Source organism: Chelmon rostratus, chromosome 4, assembly GCF_017976325.1.
Source record: "Chelmon rostratus isolate fCheRos1 chromosome 4, fCheRos1.pri, whole genome shotgun sequence".
NCBI lineage: Eukaryota > Metazoa > Chordata > Actinopteri > Chaetodontiformes > Chaetodontidae > Chelmon > Chelmon rostratus.
The window spans coordinates 23,428,563-23,449,786 of record NC_055661.1 but is presented as its reverse complement, the minus strand read 5'-3'; the positions used below and the strand labels follow the sequence as shown (position 1 = coordinate 23,449,786).

Here is a 21,224-nt window from a genome sequence, read left to right as displayed (position 1 = left end):
TTCATTGATGAAAATAAACTACTAACACTTCCATTTCTGAAAGCATTCTTAGTTTACAGCATTTTTATAACACCAGCATAACACTTTGGCACATACTGTGTGTCATGTTGTGTTTTTGCCAATGACTGAAACCAGATTTGTGACACAAATAATTTTTTATTCATTAACAAATGTTTTGAAATGGTTTTATTGGAAAGTGGAAGGATGTATGATCAAAGGGCAACCAGACTTCACACTCCCTGACGAAGGCTCCCAGCCGAAATGCGTTGGAGCATTTTTAACTTCTTCAGCCATGTAATTTAATAAAGCCTTTTTAATACTTTTTCTTGAATTAAAATGAGTGCCTTGGTATTTTTTCCTTTTGGCAACTAGACTTGGTCGGAGAAACTTAAAAACATTTTGAAACGGAGAGGCAGAGATAATAAATTGGTCCTCGCTACATGAGGCTATCACACAACAGTGAAAGGTTGACACTGAAAGGTTTTCTCACCTGAAATGTTTTGTTAAATGTTATCTCATACATCGGTTGGCTGTAAAATAGTTGAGCGAGATGCTGCATAATTCAGCGAGCCTTGGCATAAACCTTGAAGGGGTGTGGTACACGTGTAGTTCCAGTAATTCCTTCTGTGCTCAGCTCAACTCCATCAGCAACAGAGAAAGAGAACTTCTGTAGTAAACCAACAAGAAACAGGAACAGCTCCATCTTGGCGAGGCCTTCTCCGAGACACACACGTTTCCCTGAAGAGTCCACAAACACAAACACAAAGGAAGGTTTAAGAGCTCTGGATGAAACTTATATTCTGGTTCAGGAGGTGCCAAAGGTTGAGGTGAATGTGGTTTACCTGCAGAGAAAGGCAGGAGAGCCTCTTTCTTCACAAACTTTCCCTCAGCATCTAGAAAATGTTCCGGGTTGAAGCTGTCTGGAGTCTCCCATTCAGTCTTGTCGAACAGCACAGAGGTCAGGTTGGGCAACACAGACGTACCCTAAGAAACAAGATTCGTAGGTCAAGCATTGCTGCAACAACACTTTTTCATTCAAAACTTTCAGTAGGTAATGCTGCTAAGACTTAAAACGACTGTGTATGAAATGCACCTTGGGTATGAAGTAACCACCCAGTGTTGTGTCCTTGGCGGCCATTCTGAGTCCATTGAGAGGAACAATGTTTCCAACCCTCTGGATCTCGTGGATGACAGCATCAGTGTAGGGCAGTTTGGCTCTGTCAGCCATGGTGGGCTGGCGGGTCTGTCCGATGACTCTGTCGATCTCTGCCTGGACTTTGCCTAGAAATACAAGAAAATTGAAAGAATGGGCATGACGGCTATCCCAGCCGTCTCTCAGGCGAAAGGGGACACCCTGGGCAGGTCGCCAGCCTACCACAGGGCTACACATATAGACAGACAACCACGCACACCACTCACTCACACACCTACGGACAATTAGAATAGCAGGAATTACCAATTAACCTCAGCATGTTTTTGGACTGTGGGAGGAAACCCACGCTGCACAGGGAGAAAATGCAAACTCCACACAGAAAGATCCCAGGCGTCCTGACTGGGACGCGAACCGGGGATCTTCTAGTTGTGAGGCGACGCTGCTAACCGTGCAGCCCAGTAATAAATCAGTAGAGAAGTAATTTTCTTATGAACTTGCAGACAATCTGACTTTTTTTTGCAACCAGTAGAGTTGCCCCCAGCTGGCCCTTAGACTGAATGCAGGTTTAGGGCACTTCCGCCTTCACACCCAGAAGTTCCATCCACTTATTAAAATGTCTGTGATTGTTTTTCAGTTGGCTCATTGTAGAGCCTCGCATGTCACTTACCCTGGATTTCAGGGTTTTTGATGAGGAAAACCAAAGCCCACCGCAAAGTGGTGGAGGTTGTCTCAGTTCCAGCCAGGAACAGATCCAGAGAACACAGGGCCAGATTGGTCTCAGTGAAGCCCAGCTCAGTCTCTTTGTGCTATTCAGAAATGCAGAGAGGACACAGTTGATTACAGAAGGGGCTACAACGTACAATTTGTGCAATGTTCCCCCAAGACTATTCTGCCTACTCCTGCCACATTGCACTCTGATTGGCGAGTACTTTTTGCATCTATGTGAGTATGAAAGAGTCTATTCTAACCCAAATCCTGATCTTTTCCAAAACCTAATCAAGTGGTTTTGGTGTCTAAACCGAACCAAGCTGCGACTCAAAACTGAAAATAAAAAAACAAACAAACAAAAAAAAACAACGACAATAATGAGTCAAACATTGTTTCATGTGGGATGCAATCCCGTGTCCGGCATGATAGTGTTGTGTTTGACCCCTTTATCCACCACAACCTCCTCCCAACTTGAACTTTGTCACTCTTTATGTTGTCAGCTGAAGGCGTTCTGACCAATCAGCACTAGCCAATCACAGTACATTAGGGTGGGACAAGGTGGAACAGTCTTTGGGGAAAAAAAAAACAATGTGTGCACAATGCATTTGTTCACATACATTCTCCATTTCAATGATGAAAGCGTCAATGTAGTCCCGGGGATTGTTGTAGTCCAGGTCCTTCTTGTGGCTCTTCACCTCCTCACTGATGAAGTCTTGGAGTGTGTTGAAATGGCTAAACATTTTGTTGTGAGGACCTGGCAAGTGCTTCATCACTCTCGGGAATGACTCATACAGCTATTCAGAAGAAAGCAGTAAAAGAGAGAATGGTTCATCCTTTGTGATAAGCTATGAGCACGGTCATTGGTCTCTCAGTTGGCTTCCACAATCCCACCTGAATGCAATCTCTGAACTAATGAGGTATTACTGGTTTACCTGACCCCATGTAGAGCCCTCCAGATGAAGAACTTCGGACAGATACTTCAGCATAGTCTGGAATTTATGGTCGCTGTATTCAAATCGTTTCCCCATCACCAGCTGGCAAATGATGTTTGAGACAGCGTTGTTGAAGAGATCTGTTGGGTTGAATGGTTCACCTGGAGGAAAGGAGGACACTGTTTAGACAATTGCTGAAGAGCTGACATGGATGACTGTGATTATATTTTCTACTCATTGTGTACCACCTTTTTCCTTCTCTATCTCCTCCTGCAGGTGTCGGCTCTCCTCACAGATACTCTGCTCCATGGTGTTTTTGCCCAGGCCAAAGGTACGTAAGGTAGACAAAGCAAAGCGCCGCTGTCTCTTCCATGTTTCACCATTGCTCATGAACAGTCCATCTAAACACAAACATGTAGAGGAAATAGGGTTAATGGTTCAGGAAGACTATTTTCTGCACAGCATGAGACAAGAGATTTTAACACCTGTGATTCCTGAGTAAAATCTTTCGCTGACTGCGCTGTATGGTCGATCCACAAAGTTCTCGGCTTGTGCTACAATGGCTTCTTTCACCATCTTGTATCCACACAGAAGCACCATCTTGTCCCTGCCGAGGCGGACGCTGAACACATTCCCATAGATGTCAGCCAGCTGCAGGCAATACATCAAGGAACAGTGAAGAACAGTAATGAACACTTTACTGCATCATATGAACTTTTGGATGACAAACAAATGGGCCACCAGTTGTGCCGAATGTGCGTGGAGGTCAGAATATGCATTTATATTTACAATTCCACCACCAGCTGTCAGTATCTGCTGCTGCAGAACTAATAAAAGTAATTGAAATGATTTCCATTTTTTAAATTTATTGCCAAAGTTAAACATGTTGTTATTGTTTACATTTGCCACATCCTGAGAGGAATTACACCATCCAGTGAAGCACCTTGAACTGTAAATTCAGTTAAGTTCATCGGATGAATCAAATCTAAATGTATTAGAATGTCTCCATAAAATTCACACATAAAAATGAAAACTTGCACAGCAAATATTTATTGAAAAATTAAACTAGAAAGCACTTCAAAGCGCTTTAACAAATCTACAAACATATTAATAAAGGCCTTTCGCAATGATACCACTGTAAAGTGAAACCTTCTTAATATTTACCTTGGTAAAATATTTGTGCGGATGTTTGTTGTCCATACTCAAGAAATTTCCAACAAAAGGAAGACCCAATGGTCCTGGAGGAAAATTCGGAGGGTTCTTGTTTTTGAGGAAGTCTGCTATTACGATGAAAACAAAAATAAACAGGAATATCCCCTTGAGGTCAAAACTCAGCAAAAAGTTATCAAGCCACATTGCTGAAGAGAGTTGAAGCAGCAGCAGGAGGAAGGTTGGAGCTTCTCCAGGCTTTTGTCCTCCTCACTTGAAAAACCTGTTGTTTAATAATGCCTGTAAGTACAAAGGTGCTTGTGATAGTGTTCTTACATAACCACCTACAGACATGCCTCCTTTTCCCTTGACACGCAAGACCACTATTATATGATAAAAACTAAATTAATGATCTAGCACATGATTCACAGAATGTTCTCTTACATTAACCATTAACAGAACAATAAATTAATTTTACCTGAACATAGTGATATCACGGCAATCATTCATTAACACGTCCATCTCAACTCAGCAGTCAGTGATGTAAGATTTTGTTTGGATTTTCTTAGTGTAAACAGAATTAAACCAACAATACAAAGTGCAGTTGGAATAAAAGGCCTCTAACTGATCCACTGTGCTGTTCATGTCAATAGCAATCAGAGGATGAGTCTGTATTCTATTAGAATAATAGAAATGTAAGTCAAGCTGCTACACAGCTAAGACATTTAGCATCATGGTCACTGGACAGAAAGAGCTCCCTGTGGGTTCAGATGAAGGATCACTTTTCAAACTTTATTCTCTTACAATCACTTATGTTTTCACAAAGGTTTTCAAAATATGAAAAACGCTGACAAACATTACACAATTGTCAATACTTTTTGCAAACACTGTGTGATTGTGTTAAAGGTATAATAACATTTCCATATTAAAATGACTAAAAAGAACTGGACCTATGTTATGTATTTGATGAGTTGTGTACTCACATTATCCCAAATGTTTCCAACAGTGTTCAATCTTGGAGAAACTGTAATTTTATTTGAGTTCATGGTGCATTTCATATCCCCTTTACGCCCTTCATTTGTATAACTTCAAGGGAAACATGGGAGACTCCAGATGATGCGGGGAAGGAATTCAGGATATGTAACTAAACATAACATGAATAAACGTTGACATGTTGTCTCCTCTGTGAACATTTGTGCCTGAGTCATGCAAATAGATTTTCATGGGCAATGGTGGTTGTTGAAAAGTGAAGAAAGCACCTCCCATGTTACTTCAGGACTTCATCAAAATCTTTTTTTATTGTTTCCATTGAGAGACCCGTAACCGCAAAACTACATTTTGTGTGTTTAAGTTTATGAAGCTCACCGCCATAGTGTGCTCCTACCTCTGTGGTCTCACCTTTTCAACAACAAACAAAATGTTGTGAATTAATAAATGCAAACAGACAACTCTGGGATATAACGAAAAACTTTTTTTTATTTAAGAACTAAAGAAAATGTCAGGCCGGCACACAATAAGGACTCAGATGCAGAGACTTAAACGATCACAGCTTTTATTACGCACGAAATCCCAGACCTCTTCAATGAGCAAAGAAATCAGCAGCTATGAAATTATCTAAGATATATATATATATATATATATATATATATGTAGCCAAGTGAACAGGGGTTACTGTATTTTTTTCTTTGTGTTAGCTGAGCTCTAATTTAGTGTGTACTGTCACTTTAGGGCCAGCCAGGTTGATCCCATGGGAACCAGGAAATCACACGAGACGTGATAACCCCTGCGAACCGTTGTCTTCCTAACGCAAATAATGGCGGAGAGGTGTATTTCATGTCTGTAAGTGTTGTTAAGTTTGAACCGTGAAAGGCGGGTGTAACAGAGGAAATACATTGAAGAGTTAGAGCGGACTGATAAATCAGCTGTCTGACGGGCTTGTGTGACTGAAGACGTAGTTTTATTTCTCATTTGTCGAGAGTTTGTGTCTTGTCTCCAGCCGTCCTAGACGACCACGGGTCAGCGTAAGTGTCATGTAGTTTATTGAAATATTAGTTACCGTTATATTCTCTGTTTTAAAACGTTGTTCACAAAGTTATATGTTGTTACCCGTGCAGAGGGGAGACAGAGAGCGGAGTGTGCGTGTGGCTGCATCCAGGTGCAGGGTGAGGCTCTCAAGCTACGAGTTAGAGTAAGTGTCCACATGATTTTGTTTTCTGAGTGTACTGTGAGTTCATTAAAGGTCATGGTAAAAACATAATGTGCAAAGAGATATATAAAAGTGTGCATTAAAGTTAATTCATGGTGTGTATAAATTAAATTCATGAAGTTTCCTGGGTTAAAAACCTAATGTGTACTGTGAAATGTCTGATGAAATAATGAGAGTGGCTTAAAAATGTGTTAATGTATTTTATTTCCTGTTTACATAGGAATTGGCCACTGCTGTTGTTTGTTTGGTTTGATTTTGCTTGTTTTATACTGAGACATTCAGAATATATTTAAGAAAGACAGGAAAGAATTTGTTTTATTTTTCTTATTTTTGACTGTTACAAACATCTTTCTCAAAATTAGAGAATTAATGCTGTACTCGTTTGAGGGCAGTCGGGGTATTAAAGATCCTACTAAAAAGTATTTTTGTGTCCAGTCTCCTCCCTCATTGACCTGGCCACATATATATATATATATATATATATATATATATATATATATATAAAGATATTCACAATAATGCTGAACTATCTAAGAAAGGAAAAGAAATAACAAAAAGCGCTCTAGCAGAGGATAATAACAAAATAACAGAAACACAATGATAACTACTACGAACTGAAATTACTCCCGAGGGAGAAGAGCACAACAGAGTATCAGAAAACAAAACCTGACTGGAAAATCTCACAAAATGAAAATCACTCTAAGAAAACAGAGGAATACTATCGCTAAGTAAGAAAAGTCTAAAACAAAAAACTCTCTTAATGAGGACTACAAAACGGGTTAGCTAGGACAAACGAAAAATGTCAAAATCTGAACCATTAAACTTACAAACAAAAAACACTCACGAAGAGGACTATGGAACACGTGGACAAGATACTGTGACAATGGGAACGGGACAAAGACAGGCACGGGTGAATCGGCTCTCGGACTAAGACACACTGGCGCAAGACAAGGGAGACGCAGACTATTTAACAGTTTTTTCCAGTCCATGTCAACAATGGACACTTGGGATCCTGTATCCCATAACACTATAGTTTGAACCCCTCCCAGGTTACACTGGACAAAACTGCGTCCTACTAACTTTGCTTTGCTTTCTCCTTGACAGTGGGGCTTGGCTAGTTAGTATAGCAACATGGTTTAACTTGTTATTAGCAACTTCTATTTTGCAAGTGCTGGCAGTAGTATCTCTTCTAGACAGCCAATAGCCCAATGTTCACTGCTGCCACATTTGTAACAGTGTGTACATTTTTCCTCTGGGTTTGATTTTTCACATTCAGAACACTTTCTTGGGTTTCGTTTAACAGTACCAGCGAAGTTGTTCTGCTTTATTTTGGCTGTTGTGTCATCCTCTCTCTTTCTGTTTGCTTGACTGAGGCTAGCAACCTGTGTGGTGAAGGTCTGCAGCGCTTCACATATTACTTTATTACCAGCATCAAGCTTCTCAAGAATAGGATTGGATTTAGCTGTGTGGTTCTTATCCTTCTTTACACCACTCACCTGCTGCACTTTACTGCCCTCCACTTCGTGGACCATGGCTACTTTTACTCTCTTTTGTTTGGTAACAGATGAAAGTTTACTCCTCCTCTCCATTTCCACACTGTATGCAGCGCTTATTTTCTCCAGTAATACTTCATCCTGTACAGATTGATCTTGGAGGTAAGGCATGCTATCTGCAAGTACAGCCTCATCTTGTAGTCCTGTCAACAATGTTTGCAAAAACTGAGTCTGTATGAGTTCAGGGTTATACTTCAGTCCTATCTTTGCATGTTCAGATGCAAACAAAACTTTCTGTCTGCGAATTAGAAACTACACAGGGGATTCTCCTGACTCTTGGACAGCACATGTCAGTGAGTGATAAAGTTCTGTGGCATCTTTCTCTATGAAGTGAGTCCTGAGGATTTGTCTTAAAGAGTTCAGTGATAGGTCTTATCTGCTCTCCAAATCACTCCTTAATTTGACTTTAGGTGCAATAGACTGGATCACTGCTTCTACAATCTCACCGTCATCATAGCCTTTTTGTAGTCCACGTTCAATCTGTCTTTCAAGGCTTGTGAAGTTCAGTTTATCCTTTCGTCCCACTTCAACAATTTGGTCAATAATCCTGAAATCTTTCCTATACATGGGATGCAGACTGACTTGGCTTTTGATTTGCGTTGAGTCTCTTTCTGAGCCTGTTAAGATGCTTGGTCTCTGTGGTGACAAAGTTGGCTGGTGTGTAGTACCATTCCCTGTTGACAAAGAGTGCTCCAAAGCTGTCTTTGGCTGTCCTCTTGTCTCTTCCTCATGTGGTGATACATTAGCTCCAACAGCATAATCAGTCTCTTCTATTAAATTGTTTACATAATCCACCGTGGCTAAAAGCAATGACATTCCCAAATCCTCCAGACTAGTGACTTCTTCACTCTCCAGGTGACTCAGGATGAGCCTTCTCATTAACCAGCACAAAGCTTTTACCTCCTCACTGGGCTGAAGTCCTAGCTCCTCACTGACTGCACCCAGATCAGTGGCTGATAAAGTTACAAATTTCTTCTCAACGTCAGCCAGTAGCAATTCCTACTCACTGTTCATGGTTATTCAGTCTTTGGGTTACTCACAGCTGAGGTGAAGCGAGCACTTGGTTTATTTTCCTTTCCTGTGCGTCTGACATAGAAACAAGGCCAAGCGACTCAACTATGAGCGAAAACATAGGGACTGGGGTGAAGAAAAATGGCAGCAGGAACTCTAGACTGATGAGTCAAAATTGAGTATTTGTAGCAAAAGGCAGTTTGTTCGCCGAAAGGCTGGAGAGCGGTACAGTAATGAGCGTCTGCAGGCAACAGTGAAGCATGGTGGAGGTTCCCTGCAAGCTTGGGACTGCATTTCTGCAAATAGAGTTGGAGGTTTGGTCAGGAGTAATGGTGTCCTCAATGCTGAGAAATACAGGCAGATATCTATAGTGCAATACCATCAGGGAGCCGTATGATTGGCACCAAATTTATTCTGTAGCAGGACAATGACCCCAAACATACAGCCAACGTCATTAGGAACTAGCTTCAGAGTAAAGACGAACAAGAAGTCCTAGAAGCAATGGTATGGCCCCCAACAGAGCCCTGATCTCAACATCATGGAGTCTGTCTGGGATTGCATGAAGACACAGAATGATTTTAGGAAGCCAAGATCCACAGAAGATCTGTGGTTGGTTCTCCAAGATGTTTGAAACAACTCACCAGCAGGGTTCCTTCAAAAACTGTGTGCAAGTATACCGAGAACAATTGATGCTGTTTTGAAGGCAAATTGTGGTCACACCAAATATTGATTTGATTTAGATTTCTCTTTTGTTCATTCACTGCATTTTGTTCATGCCATGACCCATGCTGTGCATGGTGTTTTTTTTTGTTGAAGGTTCCCCTTGTGTGTTGTCTTTGTCTGTTTTTTGTCACGTCCTGTTTTATTTTGAAGGTTCATGTTATGTTTCTTTGTTTGCTTTACTTCCTGTGTTTTCCCGCCCTTGTGATTGTCTGATGTGTTTCACCTGTGTGTCATTAGTGTTCCTGCCTTGTGTATATAAGTCCGTGTCTTCTCCCCAGTCTTTGTTAGGTCGTTGTCTGTGTTTACCCCGTTGTCAGTGATACCTTGCCACTAGTAAGTGTTTTCCCTTGGTTTGTCTTTGCTCATGTCCGTGCTATGTTCCCTGTGAGTGTTTCCTTGTATTGTCATTGTCTCGAGCCATGCCACAGTCCATGTAAGTTTGTTTTCTGGTGTTGTCTTTGTCAATCGGCCATGTCACATTCTTTGTAAGCGTTTGTTCCGTGTTTCCCTATGTTGCCATCGTGTTCTGTGTTAACCCCATTTACCTTTGTGATTGTTTTTCCTTAGTTCCCAGAGTTTTGGTTTAGTTTCCTTAAGTTGAATAAATTTGTTAATTTGAACCAGCGCCCCCTTGTGTGTCTGCATCTGGGTTCAACCTATAGCTCCTTTAAATCCCCACCTCCCTGACAATTCATTGATGAAAATAAACTACTAACACTTCCATTTCTGAAAGCATTCTTAGTTTACAGCATTTTTATAACACCAGCATAACACTTTGGCACATACTGTGTGTCATGTTGTGTTTTTGCCAATGACTGAAACCAGATTTGTGACACAAATAATTTTTTATTCATTAACAAATGTTTTGAAATGGTTTTATTGGAAAGTGGAAGGATGTATGATCAAAGGGCAACCAGACTTCACACTCCCTGACGAAGGCTCCCAGCCGAAACGCGTTGGAGCATTTTTAACTTCTTCAGCCATGTAATTTAATAAAGGCTTTTTAATACTTTTTCTTGAATTAAGATGAGTGCCTTGGTATTTTTTCCTTTTGGCAACTGGACTTGGTCGGAGAAACTTAAAAACATTTTGAAACGGAGAGGCAGAGACAATAAATTGGTCCTCGCTACATGAGGCTATCACACAACAGTGAAAGGTTGACACTGAAAGGTTTTCTCACCTGAAATGTTTTGTTAAATGTTATCTCATACATCGGTTGGCTGTAAAATAGTTGAGCGAGATGCTGCATAATTCAGCGAGCCTTGGCATAAACCTTGAAGGGGTGTGGTACACGTGTAGTTCCAGTAATTCCTTCTGTGCTCAGCTCAACTCCATCAGCAACAGAGAAAGAGAACTTCTGTAGTAAACCAACAAGAAACAGGAACAGCTCCATCTTGGCGAGGCCTTCTCCGAGACACACACGTTTCCCTGAAGAGTCCACAAACACAAACACAAAGGAAGGTTTAAGAGCTCTGGATGAAACTTATATTCTGGTTCAGGAGGTGCCAAAGGTTGAGGTGAATGTGGTTTACCTGCAGAGAAAGGCAGGAGAGCCTCTTTCTTCACAAACTTTCCCTCAGCATCTAGAAAATGTTCCGGGTTGAAGCTGTCTGGAGTCTCCCATTCAGTCTTGTCGAACAGCACAGAGGTCAGGTTGGGCAACACAGACGTACCCTAAGAAACAAGATTCGTAGGTCAAGCATTGCTGCAACAACACTTTTTCATTCCTCAAAAACTTTCAGTAGGTAATGCTGCTAAGACTTAAAACGACTGTGTATGAAATGCACCTTGGGTATGAAGTAACCACCCAGTGTTGTGTCCTTGGCGGCCATTCTGAGTCCATTGAGAGGAACAATGTTTCCAACCCTCTGGATCTCGTGGATGACAGCATCAGTGTAGGGCAGGTTGGCTCTGTCAGCCATGGCGGGCTGGCGGGCCTGTCCGATGACTCTGTCTATCTCTTCCTGGACTTTGCCTAGAAATACAAGAAAATTGAAGGAATGTGACTATTGCCTTAAGACAGACTTTAAAAAATGTGAAGCTTTCCTTTTGTTTCCTCTAAAGCAGTGGTCCCCAACCTTTTCTGTACCATGGCCTAGTTTAATATCTGACAATTTTTTCACGGCCCAGTCTAAAGGTGTAGCAGATAAAAACAAAATAAAATGATAAGATCGGCATTAAAAACTGTGGTATTTTCTCTTTAATAATAATAATAACAATAATAATGAACTGGCCACAAAATAAATGACGTTTTCAAAATAAAACGTCATTAAGACTCGAAAAATAAATCAAATTATGTGAAAAAACAAAATAATGGAAATTATTTTTTCTTTCTGTGCAGCTCAGTACCAAATGACCATGGGTTGGGGATCAATGCTCTAAAGGTTAAACTAAAAACCGATGATTGAAGGCAACAGGTTGCTCCCAAAAAACATTTTCTCCTGCAGTAAGTTTTAGCTTTATTTATCTGAGTGGCCGTACTGCTCTGTTATCTCAAAGATTTATATACAAGCATACAGACATCAAACTTGAACATATTGCCTTTAAATGATAGTAAAATATTTTTTGTAATCTTTGACAGAGAAAATGACCCATATAAACAATCCCTGTTATTATTGGTCATTATTAGTATGTCAGTGTTGCTTTGTCAGTTGGTCTGTCAGTCCACCACTTTGGTCCAGACTGAAATATCTCACCAACTACTGAATGGATTGCCACCCATTGGTTTGTGGACTGCATTTTTATGCCTCAAGTTACGGATGATGGCCATTGCCATGTTGGCTTTTTGGAGCCAGAAGTGACCATGTTTGGGTGAGAGGGTGGAGCTGCCGTGGATCCACATTGCTGTGCCTCCATCCTGGTTGGATCTGACTGAGAACATGAGGAAACATGCGATTTGTAACCAAATCCCTGCTTTATAATCTATTTCCTTCTAAATGGGAACTAAACATCATGCAACATCATGCTACAAAAGAAGACTTGAAACAAGCGAACAAAATTATGACACAACTGTTTACTGAGGTAATAAATCAAATGAGAAGTAGGGTAATTTTCTCATGAACTTGCAGACAATCTGACTTTTTTTTGCAACCAGTAGAGTTGCCCCTTGCTGGCCCTTAGACAGAATGCAGGTTTAAGGCACTTCCGCATTCACACCCAGAAGGTCCATCCACTCATTAAACTGTCTGTGGTTGTTTTTTCAGTTGGCTCATTATAGAGCCTAGCATGTCACCTACCCTGGATATCAGGGTTTTTGATGAGGAAAACCAAAGCCCATCGTAAAGTGATGGAGGTTGTCTCAGTTCCAGCCAGGAACAGATCCAGAGAACACAGGGCCAGATTGGTCTCAGTGAAGCCCAGCTCAGTCTCTTTGTGCTAGTCAAAAATGCAGAGAGGACACAGCTGATTGACAGGAGGGGCTACAAAGTGCAATATTATTTCTCCCCCCAAGACTGTTCTGCCTACACCTGCTATATCGTGCTATGATTGGCAAGTACTTGTTGCCTCTATGTGAGTATGAAAGAGTCTATTTTAACCCAAATCCTAATATTTTCCTAAACCTAATCAAGTGGTTTTGGTGCCTAAACCTAACCTGCGACTGAAAATTGAAAATAATAAACAAACAAAACAAAAAAACAATGACAATAAGTCAATGTTTGGTTTCACGTTAGATGCAATCCGGCATGATAGTCTGGTGTTTGACTCATTTATCCACCACAACGGTGGAGCCCCTCCCCACATTGGTCCTTATACTGCCAGTAAAAGGCATTCTGACCAATGAGCACTAGCCAATCACAGTGCAGTAGGGCTGGGTCTAGGTGAAACAGTCTTGGGGGAAAGACAAAGGTGTGCGCAATGCATTTGTCACATACGTTTTCCATTTCAATGATGAAAGCGTCAATGTAGTCCCGGGGATTGTTGTAGTCCAGGTCCTTCTTGTGGCTCTTCACCTCCTCGCTGATGAAGTCTTGGAGTGTGTTGAAGTAGCTGAACATTTTGTTGTGAGGACCTGGCAAGTGCTTCATCACTCTCGGGAATGACTGATACAGCTATTCAGAAGAAACAAGAAAGTAAATGAGAGAAACTTTCATTCACATCATTGTTCATCTTTTGTGATAAGTTATGAGCATCGTCACTGGTCACTGGTTCCACAATCCCACCAGAATGCAATCTCTGAGCTAATGAGATATTACTGACGTACCAAACCCCATGTCGAGCCCTCCAGAAAAATAACTTCGGACAGATACTTCAGCAGGATCTGGAATTTATGGTCGCTGTATTCAAATCGTTTCCCCATCACCAGCTGGCAAATGATGTTTGACGCAGCATTGTTGAAGAGATCTGTTGGGTTGAATGGTTCACCTGGAGGAAAGGAGGACACTGTTTAGACAATTGCTGAAGAGCTGACATGGATGACTGTGATTATAATTTATACTCATTTTGCACCACCTTTTTCCTTCTCTATCTCCTCTTGCAGGTGTCGGCTCTCCTCACAGATACTCTGCTCCATGGTGTTTTTGCCCAGGCCAAAGGTACGTAAGGTAGACAAAGCAAAGCGCCGCTGTCTCTTCCATATTTCTCCATTGCTTGTGAACAGACCATCTAAACACAAACATGCAGAGGAAATAGGGTTAATGGTTCAGGAAGACTATTTTCTGCACAGCATGAGACAAGAGATTTGAACACCTGTGGTTCCTGAGTAAAATCTTTCGCTGACTGCATTGTATGGTCGATCCACAAAGTTCTCGGCTTGTGCTACAATGGCTTCTTTCACCATCTTGTATCCACACAGAAGCACCATCTTGTCCCTGCCGAGGCGGACGCTGAACACATTCCCATAGATGTCAGCCAGCTGCAGGCAATACATCAAGGAACAGTGAAGAACAGTAATGAACACTTTACTGCATCATATGAACTTTTGGATGACAAACAAATGGGCCACCAGTTGTGCCGAATGTGCGTGGAGGTCAGAATATGCATTTATATTTACAATTCCACCACCAGCTGTCAGTATCTGCTGCTGCAGAACTAATAAAAGTAATTGAAATGATTTCCATTTTTTAAATTTATTGCCAAAGTTAAACATGTTGTTATTGTTTACATTTGCCACATCCTGAGAGGAATTACACCATCCAGTGAAGCACCTTGAACTGTAAATTCAGTTAAGTTCATCGGATGAATCAAATCTAAATGTATTAGAATGTCTCCATAAAATTCACACATAAAAATGAAAACTTGCACAGCAAATATTTATTGAAAAATTAAACTAGAAAGCACTTCAAAGCGCTTTAACAAATCTACAAACATATTAATAAAGGCCTTTCGCAATGATACCACTGTAAAGTGAAACCTTCTTAATATTTACCTTGGTAAAATATTTGTGCGGATGTTTGTTGTCCATACTCAAGAAATTTCCAACAAAAGGAAGACCCAATGGTCCTGGAGGAAAATTCGGAGGGTTCTTGTTTTTGAGGAAGTCTGCTATTACGATGAAAACAAAAATAAACAGGAATATCCCCTTGAGGTCAAAACTCAGCAAAAAGTTATCAAGCCACATTGCTGAAGAGAGTTGAAGCAGCAGCAGGAGGAAGGTTGGAGCTTCTCCAGGCTTTTGTCCTCCTCACTTGAAAAACCTGTTGTTTAATAATGCCTGTAAGTACAAAGGTGCTTGTGATAGTGTTCTTACATAACCACCTACAGACATGCCTCCTTTTCCCTTGACACGCAAGACCACTATTATATGATAAAAACTAAATTAATGATCTAGCACATGATTCACAGAATGTTCTCTTACATTAACCATTAACAGAACAATAAATTAATTTTACCTGAACATAGTGATATCACGGCAATCATTCATTAACACGTCCATCTCAACTCAGCAGTCAGTGATGTAAGATTTTGTTTGGATTTTCTTAGTGTAAACAGAATTAAACCAACAATACAAAGTGCAGTTGGAATAAAAGGCCTCTAACTGATCCACTGTGCTGTTCATGTCAATAGCAATCAGAGGATGAGTCTGTATTCTATTAGAATAATAGAAATGTAAGTCAAGCTGCTACACAGCTAAGAAATTTAGCATCATGGTCACTGGACAGAAAGAGCTCCCTGTGGGTTCAGATGAAGGATCACTTTTCAAACTTTATTCTCTTACAATCACTTATGTTTTCACAAAGGTTTTCAAAATATGAAAAACGCTGACAAACATTACACAATTGTCAATACTTTTTGCAAACACTGTGTGATTGTGTTAAAGGTATAATAACATTTCCATATTAAAATGACTAAAAAGAACTGGACCTATGTTATGTATTTGATGAGTTGTGTACTCACATTATCCCAAATGTTTCCAACAGTGTTCAATCTTCGAGAAACTGTAATTTTATTTGAGTTCATGGTGCATTTCATATCCCCTTTACGCCCTTCATTTGTATAACTTCAAGGGAAACATGGGAGACTCCAGATGATGCGGGGAAGGAATTCAGGATATGTAACTAAACATAACATGAATAAACGTTGACATGTTGTCTCCTCTGTGAACATTTGTGCCTGAGTCATGCAAATAGATTTTCATGGGCAATGGTGGTTGTTGAAAAGTGAAGAAAGCACCTCCCATGTTACTTCAGGACATCATCAAAATCTTTTTTTATTGTTTCCATTGAGAGACCCGTAACCGTAAAACTACATTTTGTGTGTTTAAGTTTATGAAGCTCACCGCCATAGTGTGCTCCTACCTCTGTGGTCTCACCTTTTCAACAACAAACAAAATGTTGTGAATTAATAAATGCAAACAGACAACTCTGGGATATAACGAAAAACTTTTTTTTATTTAAGAACTAAAGAAAATGTCAGGCCGGCACACAATAAGGACTCAGATGCAGAGACTTAAACGATCACAGCTTTTATTACGCACGAAATCCCAGACCTCTTCAATGAGCAAAGAAATCAGCAGCTATGAAATTATCTAAGATATATATATATATATATATATATATGTAGCCAAGTGAACAGGGGTTACTGTATTTTTTTCTTTGTGTTAGCTGAGCTCTAATTGAGTGTGTACTGTCACTTTAGGGCCAGCCAGGTTGAAAATCCCATGGGAACCAGGAAATCACACGAGACGTGATAACCCCTGCGAACCGTTGTCTTCCTAACGCAAATAATGGCGGAGAGGTGTATTTCATGTCTGTAAGTGTTGTTAAGTTTGAACCGTGAAAGGCGGGTGTAACAGAGGAAATACATTGAAGAGTTAGAGCGGACTGATAAATCAGCTGTCTGACGGGCTTGTGTGACTGAAGACGTAGTTTTATTTCTCATTTGTCGAGAGTTTGTGTCTTGTCTCCAGCCGTCCTAGACGACCACGGGTCAGCGTAAGTGTCATGTAGTTTATTGAAATATTAGTTACCGTTATATTCTCTGTTTTAAAACGTTGTTCACAAAGTTATATGTTGTTACCCGTGCAGAGGGGAGACAGAGAGCGGAGTGTGCGTGTGGCTGCATCCAGGTGCAGGGTGAGGCTCTCAAGCTACGAGTTAGAGTAAGTGTCCACATGATTTTGTTTTCTGAGTGTACTGTGAGTTCATTAAAGGTCATGGTAAAAACATAATGTGCAAAGAGATATATAAAAGTGTGCATTAAAGTTAATTCATGGTGTGTATAAATTAAATTCATGAAGTTTCCTGGGTTAAAAACCTAATGTGTACTGTGAAATGTCTGATGAAATAATGAGAGTGGCTTAAAAATGTGTTAATGTATTTTATTTCCTGTTTACATAGGAATTGGCCACTGCTGTTGTTTGTTTGGTTTGATTTTGCTTGTTTTATACTGAGACATTCAGAATATATTTAAGAAAGACAGGAAAGAATTTGTTTTATTTTTCTTATTTTTGACTGTTACAAACATCTTTCTCAAAATTAGAGAATTAATGCTGTACTCGTTTGAGGGCAGTCGGGGTATTAAAGATCCTACTAAAAAGTATTTTTGTGTCCAGTCTCCTCCCTCATTGACCTGGCCACATATATATATATATATATATATATATATATATATATATATATAAAGATATTCACAATAATGCTGAACTATCTAAGAAAGGAAAAGAAATAACAAAAAGCGCTCTAGCAGAGGATAATAACAAAATAACAGAAACACAATGATAACTACTACGAACTGAAATTACTCCCGAGGGAGAAGAGCACAACAGAGTATCAGAAAACAAAACCTGACTGGAAAATCTCACAAAATGAAAATCACTCTAAGAAAACAGAGGAATACTATCGCTAAGTAAGAAAAGTCTAAAACAAAAAACTCTCTTAATGAGGACTACAAAACGGGTTAGCTAGGACAAACGAAAAATGTCAAAATCTGAACCATTAAACTTACAAACAAAAAACACTCACGAAGAGGACTATGGAACACGTGGACAAGATACTGTGACAATGGGAACGGGACAAAGACAGGCACGGGTGAATCGGCTCTCGGACTAAGACACACTGGCGCAAGACAAGGGAGACGCAGACTATTTAACAGTTTTTTCCAGTCCATGTCAACAATGGACACTTGGGATCCTGTATCCCATAACACTATAGTTTGAACCCCTCCCAGGTTACACTGGACAAAACTGCGTCCTACTAACTTTGCTTTGCTTTCTCCTTGACAGTGGGGCTTGGCTAGTTAGTATAGCAACATGGTTTAACTTGTTATTAGCAACTTCTATTTTGCAAGTGCTGGCAGTAGTATCTCTTCTAGACAGCCAATAGCCCAATGTTCACTGCTGCCACATTTGTAACAGTGTGTACATTTTTCCTCTGGGTTTGATTTTTCACATTCAGAACACTTTCTTGGGTTTCGTTTAACAGTACCAGCGAAGTTGTTCTGCTTTATTTTGGCTGTTGTGTCATCCTCTCTCTTTCTGTTTGCTTGACTGAGGCTAGCAACCTGTGTGGTGAAGGTCTGCAGCGCTTCACATATTACTTTATTACCAGCATCAAGCTTCTCAAGAATAGGATTGGATTTAGCTGTGTGGTTCTTATCCTTCTTTACACCACTCACCTGCTGCACTTTACTGCCCTCCACTTCGTGGACCATGGCTACTTTTACTCTCTTTTGTTTGGTAACAGATGAAAGTTTACTCCTCCTCTCCATTTCCACACTGTATGCAGCGCTTATTTTCTCCAGTAATACTTCATCCTGTACAGATTGATCTTGGAGGTAAGGCATGCTATCTGCAAGTACAGCCTCATCTTGTAGTCCTGTCAACAATGTTTGCAAAAACTGAGTCTGTATGAGTTCAGGGTTATACTTCAGTCCTATCTTTGCATGTTCAGATGCAAACAAAACTTTCTGTCTGAGGTCCATGGTGCGAATTAGAAACTACACAGGGGATTCTCCTGACTCTTGGACAGCACATGTCAGTGAGTGATAAAGTTCTGTGGCATCTTTCTCTATGAAGTGAGTCCTGAGGATTTGTCTTAAAGAGTTCAGTGATAGGTCTTATCTGCTCTCCAAATCACTCCTTAATTTGACTTTAGGTGCAATAGACTGGATCACTGCTTCTACAATCTCACCGTCATCATAGCCTTTTTGTAGTCCACGTTCAATCTGTCTTTCAAGGCTTGTGAAGTTCAGTTTATCCTTTCGTCCCACTTCAACAATTTGGTCAATAATCCTGAAATCTTTCCTATACATGGGATGCAGACTGACTTGGCTTTTGATTTGCGTTGAGTCTCTTTCTGAGCCTGTTAAGATGCTTGGTCTCTGTGGTGACAAAGTTGGCTGGTGTGTAGTACCATTCCCTGTTGACAAAGAGTGCTCCAAAGCTGTCTTTGGCTGTCCTCTTGTCTCTTCCTCATGTGGTGATACATTAGCTCCAACAGCATAATCAGTCTCTTCTATTAAATTGTTTATATAATCCACCGTGGCTAAAAGCAATGACATTCCCAAATCCTCCAGACTAGTGACTTCTTCACTCTCCAGGTGACTCAGGATGAGCCTTCTCATTAACCAGCACAAAGCTTTTACCTCCTCACTGGGCTGAAGTCCTAGCTCCTCACTGACTGCACCCAGATCAGTGGCTGATAAAGTTACAAATTTCTTCTCAACGTCAGCCAGTAGCAATTCCTACTCACTGTTCATGGTTATTCAGTCTTTGGGTTACTCACAGCTGAGGTGAAGCGAGCACTTGGTTTATTTTCCTTTCCTGTGCGTCTGACATAGAAACAAGGCCAAGCGACTCAACTATGAGCGAAAACATAGGGACTGGGGTGAAGAAAAATGGCAGCAGGAACTCTAGACTGATGAGTCAAAATTGAGTATTTGTAGCAAAAGGCAGTTTGTTCGCCGAAGGGCTGGAGAGCGGTACAGTAATGAGCGTCTGCAGGCAACAGTGAAGCATGGTGGAGGTTCCCTGCAAGCTTGGGACTGCATTTCTGCAAATAGAGTTGGAGGTTTGGTCAGGAGTAATGGTGTCCTCAATGCTGAGAAATACAGGCAGATATCTATAGTGCAATACCATCAGGGAGCCGTATGATTGGCACCAAATTTATTCTGTAGCAGGACAATGACCCCAAACATACAGCCAACGTCATTAGGAACTAGCTTCAGAGTAAAGACGAACAAGAAGTCCTAGAAGCAATGGTATGGCCCCCAACAGAGCCCTGATCTCAACATCATGGAGTCTGTCTGGGATTGCATGAAGACACAGAATGATTTTAGGAAGCCTAGATCCACAGAAGATCTGTGGTTGGTTCTCCAAGATGTTTGAAACAACTCACCAGCAGGGTTCCTTCAAAAACTGTGTGCAAGTATACCGAGAACAATTGATGCTGTTTTGAAGGCAAATTGTGGTCACACCAAATATTGATTTGATTTAGATTTCTCTTTTGTTCATTCACTGCATTTTGTTCATGCCATGACCCATGCTGTGCATGGTGTTTTTTTTTTGTTGAAGGTTCCCCTTGTGTGTTGTCTTTGTCTGTTTTTTGTCATGTCCTGTTTTATTTTGAAGGTTCATGTTATGTTTCTTTGTTTGCTTTACTTCCTGTGTTTTCCCGCCCTTGTGATTGTCTGATGTGTTTCACCTGTGTGTCATTAGTGTTCCTGCCTTGTGTATATAAGTCCGTGTCTTCTCCCCAGTCTTTGTTAGGTCGTTGTCTGTGTTTACCCCGTTGTCAGTGATACCTTGCCACTAGTAAGTGTTTTCCCTTGGTTTGTCTTTGCTCATGTCCGTGCTATGTTCCCTGTGAGTGTTTCCTTGTATTGTCATTGTCTCGAGCCATGCCACAGTCCATGTAAGTTTGTTTTCTGGTGTTGTCTTTGTCAATCAGCCATGTCACATTCTTTGTAAGCGTTTGTTCCGTGTTTCCCTATGTTGCCATCGTGTTCTGTGTTAACCCCATTTACCTTTGTGATTGTTTTTCCTTAGTTCCCAGAGTTTTGGTTTAGTTTCCTTAAGTTGAATAAATTTGTTAATTTGAACCAGCGCCCCCTTGTGTGTCTGCATCTGGGTTCAACCTATAGCTCCTTTAAATCCCCACCTCCCTGACAATTCATTGATGAAAATAAACTACTAACACTTCCATTTCTGAAAGCATTCTTAGTTTACAGCATTTTTATAACACCAGCATAACACTTTGGCACATACTGTGTGTCATGTTGTGTTTTTGCCAATGACTGAAACCAGATTTGTGACACAAATAATTTTTTATTCATTAACAAATGTTTTGAAATGGTTTTATTGGAAAGTGGAAGGATGTATGATCAAAGGGCAACCAGACTTCACACTCCCTGAC

At 40.6% G+C, this 21,224-nt stretch overlaps 1 protein-coding gene across 1 annotated transcript; it reads right to left on the bottom strand.

Moving 5' to 3' along the window:
• Positions 1–186: 186 nt before the first annotated feature.
• On the bottom strand, positions 187–14,992 carry LOC121605475. Its single transcript, XM_041935391.1, has 19 exons — positions 14,801–14,992; positions 14,122–14,287; positions 13,885–14,037; positions 13,637–13,797; positions 13,308–13,484; positions 12,672–12,810; positions 11,223–11,410; positions 10,968–11,109; positions 10,697–10,863; positions 6,049–6,118; positions 3,958–4,151; positions 3,279–3,444; positions 3,042–3,194; positions 2,794–2,954; positions 2,479–2,655; positions 1,821–1,959; positions 1,094–1,281; positions 843–984; positions 187–738 (listed from the first exon to the last, which is right to left on the bottom strand). The coding sequence occupies exons 1-19, from the start codon at positions 14,990–14,992 to the stop codon at positions 563–565; spliced, it is 3,051 nt and encodes a 1,016-aa protein (XP_041791325.1). The 3' UTR covers positions 187–562.
• Positions 14,993–21,224: the final 6,232 nt, after the last annotated feature.